The 15,322-nt window shown below is 52.8% G+C and overlaps 7 protein-coding genes across 7 annotated transcripts; 3 read left to right on the forward strand and 4 right to left on the reverse strand.

Moving 5' to 3' along the window:
- Positions 1–5: 5 nt before the first annotated feature.
- RHO25_001874 (uncharacterized protein) lies at positions 6–746 on the reverse strand (the record flags this gene model as incomplete). Its single annotated transcript, XM_023594474.2, has 1 exon — positions 6–746. The coding sequence occupies one exon, from the start codon at positions 744–746 to the stop codon at positions 6–8; it is 741 nt and encodes a 246-aa protein (XP_023460073.1).
- A 1,498-nt stretch (positions 747–2,244) lies between these two features.
- On the forward strand, positions 2,245–3,429 carry RHO25_001875 (uncharacterized protein; the record flags this gene model as incomplete). Its single annotated transcript, XM_023594475.2, has 3 exons — positions 2,245–2,397; positions 2,447–3,005; positions 3,068–3,429. The coding sequence occupies 3 exons, from the start codon at positions 2,245–2,247 to the stop codon at positions 3,427–3,429; spliced, it is 1,074 nt and encodes a 357-aa protein (XP_023460315.1).
- A 353-nt stretch (positions 3,430–3,782) lies between these two features.
- Positions 3,783–4,810, forward strand: RHO25_001876 (uncharacterized protein; the record flags this gene model as incomplete). Its single annotated transcript, XM_023594476.1, has 2 exons — positions 3,783–3,881; positions 3,929–4,810. The coding sequence occupies 2 exons, from the start codon at positions 3,783–3,785 to the stop codon at positions 4,808–4,810; spliced, it is 981 nt and encodes a 326-aa protein (XP_023460318.1).
- A 121-nt stretch (positions 4,811–4,931) lies between these two features.
- Positions 4,932–6,377, reverse strand: RHO25_001877 (uncharacterized protein; the record flags this gene model as incomplete). The annotated part of the gene is made up of 1 exon (XM_023594477.2): positions 4,932–6,377. One exon carries the CDS (start codon positions 6,375–6,377, stop codon positions 4,932–4,934), a length of 1,446 nt encoding a protein of 481 aa, XP_023460317.2.
- A 766-nt stretch (positions 6,378–7,143) lies between these two features.
- RHO25_001878 (uncharacterized protein) lies at positions 7,144–7,943 on the reverse strand (the record flags this gene model as incomplete). The annotated part of the gene is made up of 2 exons (XM_023594478.2): positions 7,144–7,677; positions 7,737–7,943. The coding sequence occupies 2 exons, from the start codon at positions 7,941–7,943 to the stop codon at positions 7,144–7,146; spliced, it is 741 nt and encodes a 246-aa protein (XP_023460320.1).
- A 1,101-nt stretch (positions 7,944–9,044) lies between these two features.
- RHO25_001879 (uncharacterized protein) lies at positions 9,045–12,608 on the reverse strand (the record flags this gene model as incomplete). The annotated part of the gene is made up of 1 exon (XM_023594479.2): positions 9,045–12,608. The coding sequence occupies one exon, from the start codon at positions 12,606–12,608 to the stop codon at positions 9,045–9,047; it is 3,564 nt and encodes a 1,187-aa protein (XP_023460319.1).
- Positions 12,609–14,145: 1,537 nt separating this feature from the next.
- RHO25_001880 (uncharacterized protein) lies at positions 14,146–14,850 on the forward strand (the record flags this gene model as incomplete). Its single annotated transcript, XM_065602146.1, has 1 exon — positions 14,146–14,850. The coding sequence occupies one exon, from the start codon at positions 14,146–14,148 to the stop codon at positions 14,848–14,850; it is 705 nt and encodes a 234-aa protein (XP_065458218.1).
- Between the last annotated feature and the right edge of the window lie 472 nt (positions 14,851–15,322).

Genomic DNA, 15,322 nt, shown 5'->3' on the forward strand with positions numbered 1-15,322 from the left:
CATGTTCACTCATGCTTGTTGCTCTTCATGTAGTCAATCCCAGCCTGTAGTATGCTCGCCAATACCTCCACCTCTTGCACGCTTCTCGGCACGTAAAGCATCGTGTACCCCAAATGCAACCTTTCAGTCCCACTGAGTCTGTGTCTTTCTCCCCAGCCTTTTTGCAACACCTCTTTTGCATCTGGAAAGCTCAACGTCACATGAGCCGATAGGTCCGATCTGTGAACGTGGCATATCTCCCCTTGTGTGGGTTTTGCCAAGGGAGTTGCGGGAAGGAGACTGTCTTGCAGAAAGAGTGCAGGTCCGTGTCTTTCGAGGACAGACGTCTTCCAATGTAGGTCGTCGTTGACTTCGCTGAGGCGAGAGACAGCGAATTGGTATGCATTTCTAATCTCTTCATCTTGCGGCTCTTTCTCATTTCTCTCGCGTTGTGGGAATATGAATGGCTTTGCTCTTGCTCGTGGAGAGTCTCGTTCGGGTAGAGGTAGTGATAAGAACGAGGCTTGTGTTGCTTTGCGCTGTGCCTCCGTTGCCTCGTCCCAGCCTGGTGCGTGCACTTCAGTAGAGTCGTAGAGTGAGGGATCGGTGGTATCGTCTCGTGCCACGGTCTTCTCGAAGTGCTTGCAGATCATGAAGCCTTCCCAGTTGTATGCGATTCCTCCTTCGCCGAGAGCGAGCCATTGCTTGTACTCTTCCAGGAGCTCGGGGCTGGCGTCTGCTTGTGAAGTGGGCATGTGGCCTTCCATGTTACGAGGTAGGCTCGAGTCCGTCTAGGGTGGTGCGAGGAGGTTCGTGGTGGACTCTGCTGTCAGCTGCGGTTGTTGTCTCAAACAGGCCTACCTTGATATATCAGTGAAGTCTATACTGACTGCTTGAAACAGCTGGCTGGGCCATTCTGTATCGCCGAAGAGTCGCTATACCGGAGCCGGAAGGCCCTCACGGCTTATGTGCATCGCGCGAAGGCATCGGCCGGCCATGATGATTGTCAGCAAGTGAAGTGCGGACGTCGTCTACGGCCGGGATGGCATTGGCTCGGCCGAGAGGAACGCTGAGCTGAGCAATATTCTTGCCTCTCCTCCCACAACACCCGCTCGTTCGCCAACAAATCCAGCACTGTCGACTCAGCTCCGTCATGAAATCATGGAGCACCCGCGAGCAGAAGAACAGCTTGGGATTTGACACAAGATTTACTGGGTCGGCCGGAGCTCTTCCTTCCCCAAGCCATATCGCGCCCTTGTGAACTGGTGAGTGGCTTCAGCAGCTCCACTCAGGCCCTCGTATACTCGCATCGCATTGTTGTATCGAGGCAGAGCGGTTTTTCAAATGTCAAGGTGACAGTCTCGACGCCCTTCCCAATCTGGAGCTTGCCGAAAAGTACCGCAAGAACCGCAGCTCCAAACGCCACTCCACCAAGCATAAGAGGCGTTCTTAAGCTTACACTAAGCACAGCGGCGACCATCGCAAGACTCTTGGGACAAGTCTTTGGTTCCTTGTCTTGATCTTGGGATGTGTCCACAGCGTTTGAACTTCATAGCAATCAGACAGATGCTGCTTCCAAGAACGAAGACATGGTGAAATGATTTCTCATCAAACCATCTCGTCAAGGTACTCGGATCAGCGCCTCGTGGCGTTACTTTGGCGCTGCAAATCCTCACTGGCTGAACGTCATACCATATTCCCCAGCATGAGATCTGCAGGGCGTTGGCGCTTCTCCGCACTACCGCCGCAACGGCGTTCGACGATGCCGCAATTACAAACACCACAGAGCCAATCTCTGGTCCTCGCCTGATCTGTTTGGGTGACTAGAAGCCCAAAGCGACGGCGATGTTGGCGCACTCCCCAGGACCGCCACACAATGCATATGCGATCACGATGGAGGTGCCGGTCCTTGACTGAGCACGATTGATTGTCAACTGCACATTATGTTCAAGCTGTGTAAGTGGCGCTTTGTTGTCACAGTCGCCGCATGCTATTTCTTCGCCGAAAGTGTTAGTGATTTGCATTGCCGTGAACTTGAAGCTCAAACAAGCAGGATCGGCCCCTACAAGCTGCACTATAATCAGCCTAGGCGAATGCTTTTGCCGCGTTGGCCGGCTACCATGCGAGCCGTTCGTTCATCGAGGCGGTTCCTATATACATAAGATGAAGATCCCTTCGCGACTGATCGTCCTGACAGCGCAGCTCAAATTTCTCTTCAGGTCGACTTCATCTCATTGTCTTCTTTACTGAGGACGTGTTGCAAACATGTATTCCAAGATTGCAAGCACGGCACTGCTTGCCTCGGCCGCATATGCTGCTCCAGCAGAGCGACAGGCGTCAAAATTCACATTCTATCCTTTGAAGACACCTCTGGCATCTCCGTGCGACATCACCACTGGCAATGATGGCTTTATCTATGTAAGTTGGCATGAATATCGGTGCTGCTCTACAAGCTAATATCCACCAGGCGGATACCTTCACGTCGAACAAGATCGTCCAGATCAACCCAAACACCGGCGACCTCAGGGAGTTTGATATCCCATATAAGCTTCCCGTTCTAGGGAACTCAGTACTGCCATCGGACCTCCAAGGTCGCGTTGCACTGTCTTGCGTCGTGCAGCCAGGAAAGAATGGAAAGATATATGCTGCCACAGGTGTGCGAAACGAGTTTGCCATCCTCGATCCAAGCAATGGCAACGTTACAATTCTTGAGACTGGCAACCCTCTCGGTAACCTCCAGCCTTTCAACGATGCATGGCCGGGCGAGACGGGCATGTTCTTCTCGCAAACGACAGGAAACGTTATCAACCTGATCGATTACAAGACAAATGAGATCAAGACATGGCAGGTCCCTACACCTTTGGCTGGACCTTTGGGTATGATCGTTGCAAAGCGAGATGGGAACCTGTGGTTCGTTGAGATGCTTGCGAACAAGATGGCTCGTTTGGATGTGAAGACCGGAAAGATTGATGAGTGGCCGTTGTTGCCTAGCCTTCTGACACCATCTGTCATGCGCGCGGAAACAGGTAAGCTTGCTCGGGGTGTGTTTCTGAGACAGCAGCGTTCAACTTACTGACTTACTTGGAAGATAATCGCTATCTATGGTTCACTTCCATCGCCGGTAACGCTATCGGACGCTTTGATATGGAGACGAAACAATCCAAGGCGTTCCGAATCCCACAACCCGGCGCTACGCCCATCGAGAATACCGTGGACGGCAAAGGCAACATCTGGTTCTCTACGCTGCTCAGCAACAGCTTGAACTATGTGACCCCATCAACAGGCAAGTTCACCGAGATCAAGCAGCCAGATAACGATGTGAGCCTGTTGCCAGGACTTTTGCCAGATCTTCCTCCAGCTGGTAATATTGCCTCGCACTGGAACGCAGCACAGAATGCGATTTGGTTCTCAGAGCTGGTGAATAACAGAATTGGAAGATATCTGATCTAAGGAGCTCGAGTTTAAAATACTGTAAATATGTGCATTGTAATGAGTAGCTCTTTCCATTTTCGGGACTGCCGCAGTGCACCCGAGTCGACCCCAGTCAGCCCAAGTGAACACTGCATGACTTCAGAGGTTGTACACGTCAAACACTTTGCACTTCATCTCAATGTGATTCTCGCCCAAATGCATTGTCCAGGGAAATGTCTCGCAAAGTGTGAAGCATTCGAATGATTTGCCGAGGCAGTGACGACGGGGCGATCAAGAGACGCTCGGCTTCTTGAACCCTAGACTTGCGTTCGGCGACCGATTTTAACCTGCTCGCAACACCGACATATAAGGACATTGTAAGTGCCGAAACCATGAGCGGCGGTGCAAAAGACTCTTCGCGCAGGGTCTTTAGGTCCACGCCACCAAAGGTCGGGCTCGAACAAGGCCTGGAGCTGGAGGAGATCGGAACAGTCAGTATCGCATCGATGTTGGCCAACAACGTACTCATTCTTCATAGGACACATACCAAAATAGACAACTTCCCTGGACATGGCCTGGCTCTCAAGTCGTACCAGGCGGCATTCTCGCCGCACTGGCTACGAACGCAGCTTACAACACCTTGACCTCTGACTTCGCCATCGACATGCTTCAGATCCAATTCCTCGCGGGGCCCTCACCGAAAGCACCCATGCAATTGCAAGTACAACGTCTCAATGACGGAGGTCGATTCGCTACACGACTTATCACTACCACTCAAGCCGGCAAAACGATCTCACACGTCACTTGCTCCTTCGTCCGCGCTGCAGCTTTCGGTGGACCCAGTATATCCCATTCTCCTCAACGCGCGACGTCTGATAACATATCCGAGATTACGTTAGATGACCTCGATGAAGGGCGCCATGATGAAGGACCTTGGTTGCGGTATCAAAGACTTTCTCTCACGAACGACAGGATGGGCTATGATCCGGAGAAATCATTGCCAGAGCATTTGGTGCATACTTTCGCTGCGAAAGTCTTTCCCGAGGTACAGGTATCCGATAAAAGGATGCACGCGCTGGGAATTATTGCGCTTTCCGATTTCCATGTGCTGAATTGTCCTGCCATTGTGCACCATTTGCAATTGGGTCAGCCGGCGTTGGGAGATGTGGACCGGACATCGAGGACGCCTGACTTTGATCGGTATACGAGTTTGAATCATTCGATTTACTTTCATCGGCATGAAGGGTTTCGAGCTGACGAGTTGAAATATATTGAGGCGAGGAGTCCTTGGAGTGGGAAGAGGCGAGGGTTTGTGGAGACGAGGATTTTTGATGGTAGGGGTGAAGGAGAATTGATTGCGACTTGTACGCAGGAGACGTACTATGTACTGAAAGAGGGGATATTGAAGGAGAAGTTATGAGAGTGGAGAGTCGCTTTCAGTATTGGAGTAGAAGAAAAACATGCGTAAGTAACATGTGCAGGTCTTGCAGAGCTGAAAAACACTCACTCCATCCGCCCCCTAGACGCCTTCCCGGGTAAGCTCATTCTATCAACACTTCTTCGAGCGGATCGAACACAAATTCTGGGGATCCGTCCGCTCTTGGTTTCTCCCAACATCTCTCGAACACTGTAGAGGTGGATGCCAGCTCTTCCAGCTCCTGCTTCACAGCGTCCTTTCCGCAAATCCGATAGTTCGCTGCGGCCAACTTATTCTTCCTGTCGCACAAAATCGCTCGGTTAATACAGCTACCACGCACCTCTTGGTGCTCCATGATCTCTTCCGGACGCCAGTAGACTTTGTTACCCATCGCCATATAGATGTCAATCTCTGCAAGCTGAGGGAAGTTCGACAATCCCGCAAACAGCACTTGCCACTCGCCTCTACCCTCGATACTGATACTTGACAAGACCAATTTTTGCAACACCTTCTCATGCTTCCGAAGGAAATCGATGATGTCCCTAGCAGATACGAACGTCGCATGGGCGATAGTGACGTTTTTGAGAGTGGTGGCCGCCGGCAAAGCATTCGCAACATGTTGCAATACCTCATTGTCTAGGAACAAGTCGCCCAACAAGACCATGTTGATTTCTTCAAGTCGCTGACATGATTTCAGGATTTCGAGCAAGTCACCAGCGATGACAATGGAGAGGTCCACTGTCAAGGCTCTGAGTTTGGAGAAGACTTGAGTGACGCCAGGACTGTCGCATAACGGTCCGGTTCCGGTAGGATCGGTGTTACGAAACTCTGCTCCACCGTCGAGAATCAGCGACTTCAGATCAAGCTGAGATGCTGTGGCGGTTTCCAGTACGGCTGCTATGGCCTGTTTCTGCTCGTGTAGGCGGCGTCCGCGCTCATAAATTATGTGTGTGCAGTGCTTGAACACGTACACATCCTTCTCTGGGCACCCGTCACTGCCGGGGAACATGTTTCGCACAAGCCAGCGAGAGCCAAAGCCCGTGAAGTGTCTTTGGTTCATTGGAAGAGTGATGGTGACGACTGGCACCACTTTGTGCTGAGCAAGGTCCAAGAAGATGCCGGCAAGAGACTTCTCGATGTTAATAGAGTCAAGCTCCTGCGTCGTCCAATTTTGGTAAACGAATTTTCCCACCTCAAGTTCGGCCAGGATCTTCATTTCGGGCTCGAGAGGGAACTCGTAAAAGTTTCTCTCAATCCTCCATGAACTCACAATCTCGAACTCGACTTCCTTCAGGACTTTGCGAAAGCGTGACACTTTCACAATCTCGGCTAGCGCCTCCAGCGAGTGTCGAGTCGTGAGATGGACTCGAGTGCTGAAGTATCCTCTGGCGAAGACGTCGTCGACTTTGTCGTGGATATCGTGACATGCTGCACGGAGGGAGAGGATGGCGCTACCCGTGTGCTTAGCAATTTCTTGGAGAAGTTCGATTGGTAGGCTCGTCAAGTCTGTGGACGGCCCCGGTGGAGCGGCAGTTTGCCCAGTGCTGGCTGCAGCTGGTGCGGTCGACATGTTCGCGAATGCTTGAAGGGAGACGAGCGGGTTGCGACGCGCGGCTTGAGAAGGTATCGTGTCAAAGTAATCCTGAAGTGTGGATTGGAGCTCGAAGAAAGTTGGGTGTTTAAGTATGGTAGCTGCCAGTGAGGACGAAGTGAATGAGGAGCAGTCGCCAAGCCACTGGCCGAACAACAGTGTCATTCACCACGTTGCTCATTCATTATCTCAGACCCACAACTGCAGCCAATTAGCCAATTGAGTGTCGATTGGAAAGCGCAGCATGCCATAGATTTTCTGAGGTAAAGACCAGAGCATTTGCGCGTTGCATGTTTAGTCAACAAGTAAGTGGACTGACAAGGCTTTGGCCCGTCTGCTGCTGAGCATGGCGGTTAATGTCGAGTTTGGCATTGTGTATAGTGCTGCACGGTGTGGTAGTATTGGTGATGCCCTCCAGAAGCGGACCTCCGGTGGTGCCCGAACGTGAATGGAGGTAGCGTTCTGAGAGTTGCCTGGAGAAGAAGCATCCCTGAACGAATACTTGAACACGGAAAGCAATCAAAACACAACACACATGTGGCAAACATCAGTGATCTGACAAAGACATTCTCATATGTTCTTGTCTCATCTAGGATTAATATGTACATTAGCTCACGAACGGTGCTCAGCACCCTCGCAGCAGCAGCTCATTGATATCATTGCTCATATCCGAACAAGACTTTTGTGTCTCTCATGTTCACATTACATCTTCCGTCTCTCTCGTCAACACTCCCAAGTCATATGCTTACAAAGCAGCGACAAGAGCAGCCATGGCCAAAGCACCGAGGCCGACGACTTGGTGGGCAGCGGCACCGGTGTACTGCATTGGCATGGAAGAAGTAGCAGTGGCGTTGTTGCCAGATGGAGCAGTTGGGTAGACGACAGCCTGGGTGGTGACAGTGCCAGTGGCAGCAGCAGTGGTGGCAGCGGCAGTGGTAGTAGCGTCGTCATCATTGTCATCACCGCCAGTAGCACCACCCTCGTAGGCGGCGATACCGCGTGCGAGGGCGTCGGCAGCAGCCTGAGAAGCCTGGCGACCGGCATCTTGGAGACCCTCTGGGAGCTTGCTGACGATGGCGTCGGTGAGGGCTGTGCTGGCCTCCTGTTGAGTGCGGAGGGAAGTGAGGACGGCTTCGGTGAGGCCGTTCTCGGCGAAGATTGGCTGCTTCTCAATCAGGGCGCTGATGGAGGACTCAACAGCGGTGTTGAGATCGCCGATTGGGCCGACGAGGGAGAGGGCAGTGTCGCCGTCAATTGCTTGAGTGCCATCGACAGTGGTCTACACGAGTGAGTTAGTCTTCTGGGTTTACAGCAGGAATATCGAAGCAGCGTTCTTACCTGTGCGGCCTGGATGGCAGTCAAGACCTCGCCAGTAGCGCCGTTCACGGCCAGAGCTTGCTGGATGTCACCAGTGTAAGCCTCAAGAGCGGTGGTGACGGAGTTGGTGGCAGTGGTGATAGCCTGGATGTTCTCCGAAAGACCACCAGCCTGGCGGCGGACAGCGGCGAGAGCGCCAACGGCGAAGATTGCTGCGGTGAACTTCATGGTGTCTGATGTGGTTAAGTGAAGGTGATGTTGAGGGCAGGGGCTGAGCGAATGTCCTTAGGCGAGTGGATGAGTGTCTTGTCTGGTTAGATCGAACAATAACCAACGTGCAAGTATTGTGCTAGATATATGGTCGCGTCCAAGATTCCTCTACCATCGCGTCCACGTAACGACAGAAGCCTCATTCTTGGCTAAGGCGACCTCGGCCAGTCTTCCATGTGCTCGATTGCACCATGCGCGGACCTGATGAAGTCGCAAAATGCCACAAAAGGCTTAGTCGAATAAGCTCCCCGCATGGAGAACCATGGCCAAGAAAGCAATTTGCGGAGCATGCTTGACTTGAGAAAGCTAGAAGTGGGTCTATACCACTTCTGGAGTATGTCTAGACCCACCCACGTGATCGCTAGTGCCGGCTATTGGCTGGGTCGCTCCGTGTGGCACTCGGGCTGAGACTCAAAGTAGGAGTGTTCCAGTCCGCCCGCGGCCAATTTTGCTCGACTGTCTTGTGACTGTACCAAGCAGTAGATCCAGATGCTGTACCTGGCTCGGTGGCTCCGTTCCTGCATCCAGAAGCGGGACAATAATTGAGATCGATGTTGCTTGGCACGGTGCTCCAGCTCTTTACAGATCCCATCGTCAGCCTACCGCGGTGTGGCATATGGAAGTTGCCGTTTTCATCAATCCTTCAGCCATTTGCTCTGTAACCGAGCCGACATGTCCTGGTAAGGACTGTAAAAATTTGTCGCAGTGACGGGCGAATTCGTTGAGAACATTCCGCAGGGCTGAGCTTGCTCGAGAGAACGGCGAGGTTGAGCTTTTCTACGTTCCCACACGCAAACGCGTACGACGAGAAACGCGTACCAGAGAAAGCAAGTATGTAACTCCAGGGTCTCATAGCATCGACCATTGCAGGAAATTGGAGCGGCGCAATGGCCAAGACGTTCCGTCAACGACGTTCGTCATGTGGTCAGATCTCAAATTGGACAGAACGTGGCAACGGTCTGCAAACGTCGCAAAAGAAGTGCTGTTGGTCAAAGCGATAACGGTCGGATTTGAGTCAATGGCTTGAGACCCCATTTGCTGCATTCGCGGAAGAAGCAATCACCAGGAATTGCCTTCTAACCTCTCACGCAAAAGTCTAGGATCAGTCAGACTTCTCTTCTTCGCAAACTGGGCTCTCAAGCCCGAATCAGCGAGAGATTCTTCCCGCTCTTCGGCAATGAGTCCGTCCTCCAGCACAAACTGTACATCGGCCTGCTCGAGACATTGACACCCACATCCTGTGGGACACGTGAAAGCCGCCTCGTCCGCATCGAGATGCGCCAGCAAGTCCTCGAGGCACCATGGATGGGTAGTGTGTAAACAAGCCGGACAAAGCTGTTTGGCAGCTTTGATCGCACAAAAGCATATGGAGCATGTCGCACCACGACAATGCGCGTCAAGCTGCGGAAGCACTTTGTCGCCAGCTGGAGGTTTAGGTGCGGAAGGCTTTGCACCAGCAAGATCCGATACATTTTCCAGCTCGGCTGCTTCGATTATGAGATCCCATGATCGAAGCTGTTCGGCATAATGACTGCGCCAGATGTTGCACTTCGTCGCGAAGTGATTTGGCATGAGTGACGGCAGACCCGGGGACGCGAAAGGATCGTTCCAAAAGCTCTGGCCATTGAGTTCACGAACTGTGACTCCAGCACCTGGATTTGGAGTGCGAGGCAAGCTCAGTTCGTCGATGGTGCGATCGCTATCGTATGCTTCTTCGTCCCGCGTGAGACTCAAGCTGTGACGACCATCACGAGCTGCGTCAGAAGCTGCAGCAAACGAGACGGACTTGCTCCAGCTACCTGTTGCAGTAGGCAAACTTGTCGAAAGCTCATTTCCCGGACTAGTGCCCAATTTCCGGGCAGGCGGTGAAGTACTGTACCCTGCCAATTTATCTGAAAGGGTCTGCGCATAGTATTTAGCTGCTGCGCTGATACTTCCTCGATGAGTTTCTGGACTTGCGGATCCTGATGCAGACACTCGCGTGCTATGCCTGTTGAAATATGGCAATGCAAGTGGAGGGGTACTTGCTGATGACTCCAGATATGGCGTCGTCGGCAAAGAAGGATCGCGAGAGGAAGTGCGCGAGCTGTACGGCTTCTCCGGAGATTCATCCAACAGACTGGCTTCAGTCAATTCGGTCCCTGTTCGGAGGAGTGGAATGTTCAGAGCCATCTTGCCGCCAGGAAGTCCATTGAAGCCTGCATATGATTCGTGCTGTGCAAGAGAGGCGCTCTTTCTTCCAGTATGTTCAGAGCGTATGACCTCGCATACCTTGATCAAGAGCGATGAGACGCAGGCAAGTAGTTGAACGTCAGCCTGCTTCTCAGCCCAGCGGAGGATTCGGTCGACAGCCCAGGTCTTTCCCATGGGGTGCTGCAGCCAGTGCAGCTTGATGGTGTCAGGCGCGACAGTACTTTCGGCATAGTCGGAAGCCAGCGACAAGTTGCGTGATAAGGCGGGCCGCTGATTCTGTAGGTTGCTCGTGGCTTCATGCAATGCCAGGTCAGAGCTGCTGCAATTTCTCTGCTCAAGGAGAATGGCCAACGCACGCCACATCTCCGCTGCCTCGTCCATACTCGCACCAATCGCGTACTCAGCGTTCTCGTAGCACAGTGCAGAGGCCGATTCGCCGTCAGCCGGCAGGATACGATAGTCATACGCCAATCGCTGTGAAGACTGTAATGACTTGACCTCATGCACCGAAACTTTGATTCTCTGTTGTACCGGAAGGCCACTGTTAGTGGTTTTTACTGGCGAGACCTTGACAGCCCAGCGTGTGTCTCCAAATGACGATGTTGGCATTGAGAGGCGTGGCCCGGCACGCACTTGCTTGTGGGGTGAAACGCTTCCGTCGGAGTCGACCGCCACGTCGGTGCGGTAGAACGTGGAAAGATTGCCGAAGGTAGGAAACAACCGGGTAACTTCTGAGTTCTGTCTTCCACGAGTGCCAAATTCTTCCAAGTCGTTCCCTTCGTCTGCTGATGTTGGTTGCACACGAGTTGGGAAGAACATGAGTAGCTGACCGCTAGGACCAAAGCAAGCACCGCAAGTGCGAGGCAGAGGGACGTTCACACCACCGGGCAGGAATGAGCCACTGCCCTGCATGTGCTCGGCAAAAGTCTCGTCGTCGGAGTCGCTGTCGTGGCCGGCAGTAGATGTAATGGAGTCGAAAGATGCACGCGGCGGAAGGCGAATGGACTCGTCCAAAGGTGTAATGGCATGACCGGTGGAGGTACGTCTAGCAGGGATGCTGGGCGAGAGAAATGGCATTGGCGAGTCTTGCTCATCCGTATCTACACTAGGTTTGGGGAGTTCTAGGCTCGAAGTCATCGATGGCAGCGGTGAGTACTGGAGGGTTGTCCTCGCCTTCCTCGTCGATGGCGAGACCTCGCGTCCTTTGGGTGCAAAGTGTGGACGTCGAGAGCGGTCATGCACTGAAGTCTTCCTTGGCGGTGGTGAGTGACTAAGACGATCGAATGCAATCTGTTCAGGCCGCATAGTTCGAGCTCGGGTTTCTGCGCGATCAAAGCTGCCCTTGTTGTAGTTTGTCAACTGATCATTGTGGGTGGACTGGTCCCAGCCCATGCCGTGCAACACCGCAACCGGAACATCATAAGTTTGCGTTTCGACCCCTATGCAAGCTACAATCTGCACACTGCTCTCGCGAACGCGGAGTGAGAAGCAGTCAATGAGATCATCCAGTCGCAGTCTCCACAGCTCAGTGGCCTCATCTTTGTCGGCGAAGAATGTGATGAAGTAGAGTATATGGCCATATCGTGGAAGAACAATGAGGCCATTGCGTCCGATGAGGGTGGCTTGGCTGATTTTCAGGCCCAGTTCGAATGTTGAGGCCGGTGTGTACTTGACATCTTCAAAACTTCTGAAGAGGCCGTCTTCGTTTGTGCCATCGCCAGCTCCACGACGTGGAGTCTTTTCGAAGTTCAGGAGTGCCCGTTTCACGTCATAGATGGACACCGAGCCAGTAGTAGAGATGCCCAGCACACGGGAGGGATCCGTGGCAAACCAGCGCAGAGCACTAATGTCAGTATCTTTCGACTTGCTAACAAGAAACGGCGCGGTTGATGGGAGTGTCCAGACAGATACGCGGCCCTTGTGGCAACTGGCGATCAGCTCGTGATTCTTGGGGTGGAAAGCGACGTGGGTGCATGCGCTGTGCAAGGTTCGAGCGTGATGAAGTGGCCGAGCAGACTGTTTGAGCGACCAGACGCAAATGCTGCCATCCACAGCACCTGTCGCGAGGATCCCGGGTTTCGACTCGGCCCAGGCCAGGGAGGTGATGATCCTGCCATTGCCCTTCAAAACGTTCTTCACTTTCTTGGTTTCGAGATCGAAAATGAGAATCTGCACGCCGGTCGCGATGGCCAAGAGTTTGCCTCGGATGGATGAAAAGGCCAGGAGCGGCTGAAACCAAGGACGATCATCATCGTAGCGGAAGAGACGTTTGTAGTGCTCGTTGGTGGTGAGTTTCCGGGCAAATACGCCTCTACGATTGGCGTAGGCTGCATACTGTGCGCTCACGGCATATGTCGCGTCGGAGGAGCTCGTCTCCCGCAGAGCGCTGGTGTCATCGTAGGCGGCCCATCGTGGACTGGCAAACTCCATCAAGATGGGCTACCGAGGGTTCAGGCATCCAGTCATCGTGGCTTCATGTCCAGGTTGTGTCTATGTCCACCCGTCTTGAACAGAAGGAGTGAGGTTGTCGAAGGGGACGCGACAGCCGGAGCACGGACGCTCGGCTCACCTTCCGCAGGACTTTGACGACGGCCTGATGACCAGTTGTAACTTAGCAGGTATCTGACTTGACGATTACACAAATCCGCAATTCTCGATTCTCGAGAAAAGCTCTGCGGCACTGTGGTCTTGGGTTCTAGGTTGTATTCAGCTCTTCCAGGGGAAGTTCGACGTGTGTTGAATATCGAGTCGACGGCTCATGTACACAGCAGATTCACCTGGCCCATTACAAGCTGCATATATCTCAGCTCCAAGCATGACCGGTTAACCACGGTGACCTAAGTGTTATTCAAGGAACGATGAATTGCAGAAACAGGACTCGATTTTTACTCAAGATCTCCAAACTCGGACCGAACGGCAATTGAACAGCCAGAACACTAGCTCGAAAAGCGAGCTGCTCGAACCGACTGTGCATCTAGCAGGAAAAATTTATCCCGCTATAATAATATAGTACCAACCAGAATGGAAAGAACTATCGGCATTGCGCTGTAGGTGGGCTCAGACGCTGAAGAAGGTGCGATGATCGTCTTGGCAGCTTCTTTGTGAGGCGCTTCCTGGGCACTGATGACATGGGTTCGTCCTGATACGATCTGCTGCATCTTGCCATTGCATTGTTCAACAGCAAGCTTGGCGCGCTCAGTTGTGTGCCAAACTTCGAGCAGATCATTGGCCGCGACAGCCAGGACTCGGACTCAGCCACTTAAGCTGTACATCGTCTCAGCGAAAGCTGTGTAGTGCCAGACCTGCGAGGCTGAAACAGATGCGCATTGCTTTCCCGGGACCATTCGAGACTTTGGAAGGATTCGGGCTCTCCTCCAATGTCCACTGAAATCTGCCAGTCGTAGCGCACACGGCGATATCAAGGGATTGCCGTTTGGTGAGACGCAAAACGGCGGGAGGGCCTTGCTGGAATCTCTCAGCGCTGTGGGCTCTTTATCAGAACTATCCAGAGCACTGAGCGTTGACACAGCCTCCACTTACCTCACGTCTAGGCCAGAGAAGAGTTCAAACGCAGCGCGCTGCGCCCTCTCGCTGCGCTTTGGTCGTCGACAAGGCTGCAAGGCTGGCCAATGGGAAGTCTAAGCATTCAAGCTCTTCCTACACTCAAAGTCAGCCTGATCTCTTGGTATCCTCTTCCAACTTCTCACTGGCCATAACACAGCCCAGCGCAATTTTTCTATTTTGGTATGACCAGATCAGAAAGGCCTCGTTCGAAGGGTACTGCGACAGGATGCTTCTTGGCTGCGTGCATAAAGGGCCTTCATTCGCTTCGTTCGCTATTAAGACAGTCAATTTCGCAGACTAAGATCGCATCTGCTACTCGCAACGCAACAAAGCTTCTCACAAATTATATTCAAAGATCGTGAACTTACACAAGCGGTCTTTGAGATCTTCTCCACTCAGCGATATGGTATTCAACGTCAAGCACGCAGCCGTCTTGCTGCTCCACAGTTCTGGCACCCTCGGCGCCGCCGTCGCTGTCATGAACCCGGCCGCCTCGATTCTCGCAGAGGCATTCGCCAATGCAGGACAAGGAAGTGTAGTCTCAGAGATCCTCGCCGGTGCTACTGCCGCTCCACTCCCGGAGCAACAACAGACAGGTGTCTGCAACCCCCAGCAGGCGAGATGTCCAGGCCTTCAGCAGGACCTCGTTCCCCAGTGCAAGGTGCCATCAGATTGCAACGCATATTGCAGCAACATTATCAAGACCGACTATGTACTGCCAATCTGCCAAGGCAACGTCGATGAAAGCACATGGGCGAACTCGGACCCTATCGATTCTCGCTGCAAATGTCTCAATGGGAAGTGGGTGGCGGACATTGTTGTGAAAGCGGCGAAAGAGGGTGGATACGTCGGCTGCGTTGTGTGGAATAACGCTTTCAGTATCACGGAGCAAGTTTTGGACATAGTGGGTATGGTCCCTGGACTCACAGCAGCGAAGTGGGTCGGTAAAGTGTTCAAGGTCGGCAATCGAGTGCTCGCGCAGCGGACTAAGATGGGCAAATGCCCGAATATCTTTTGTCCGGAGGACTCTGAAGGTCTTGAAGAGTACTGGCCTGTGATCGATCCAGACAGAATGGAGGAGGAACTCGGGCTGCTGACTCCATGTTAGTCCGGGAGAAGAGTATTTACATGACATGTGGACAACTCAAAACGAGGGGTGGCTGCACTGGAGAAAATGGTCTTGTTAAATTTACTGATTCGCCAACGATGGATCTTGAGGGAGTCTATAGCAGCCATCAGGATGGATTATGTTGCGATCGAGCTGGCGAAGGTAGTTCTTGTCCAAGTCATACGAAGGAAACAGCTTTGATGAGACTGAGTACCACTTTTTGTGAAGTGATGAATTCCAGCCGCGTTGAGCACCATTCAGATCTGTATGACAGCATCAGCATAACATCCTGCTAATGTGAGATGACGGGTGTCTTCGTATACATTGAGTGCGAGAAAAGTGAAGAAACGTGCAGTGTCCCGGTGAGGTTGTCGAGGGACACGCGACAGCCGAAGCATCGCCGCTCGGCTCACCTTCCCTGCGGCTTCTGACACGCGGACGTCACAGAACATTCGACTGACGACGGATGAGT

The sequence above is a fragment of the Cercospora beticola genome, chromosome 1, assembly GCF_033473495.1.
Source record: "Cercospora beticola chromosome 1, complete sequence".
NCBI lineage: Eukaryota > Fungi > Ascomycota > Dothideomycetes > Mycosphaerellales > Mycosphaerellaceae > Cercospora > Cercospora beticola.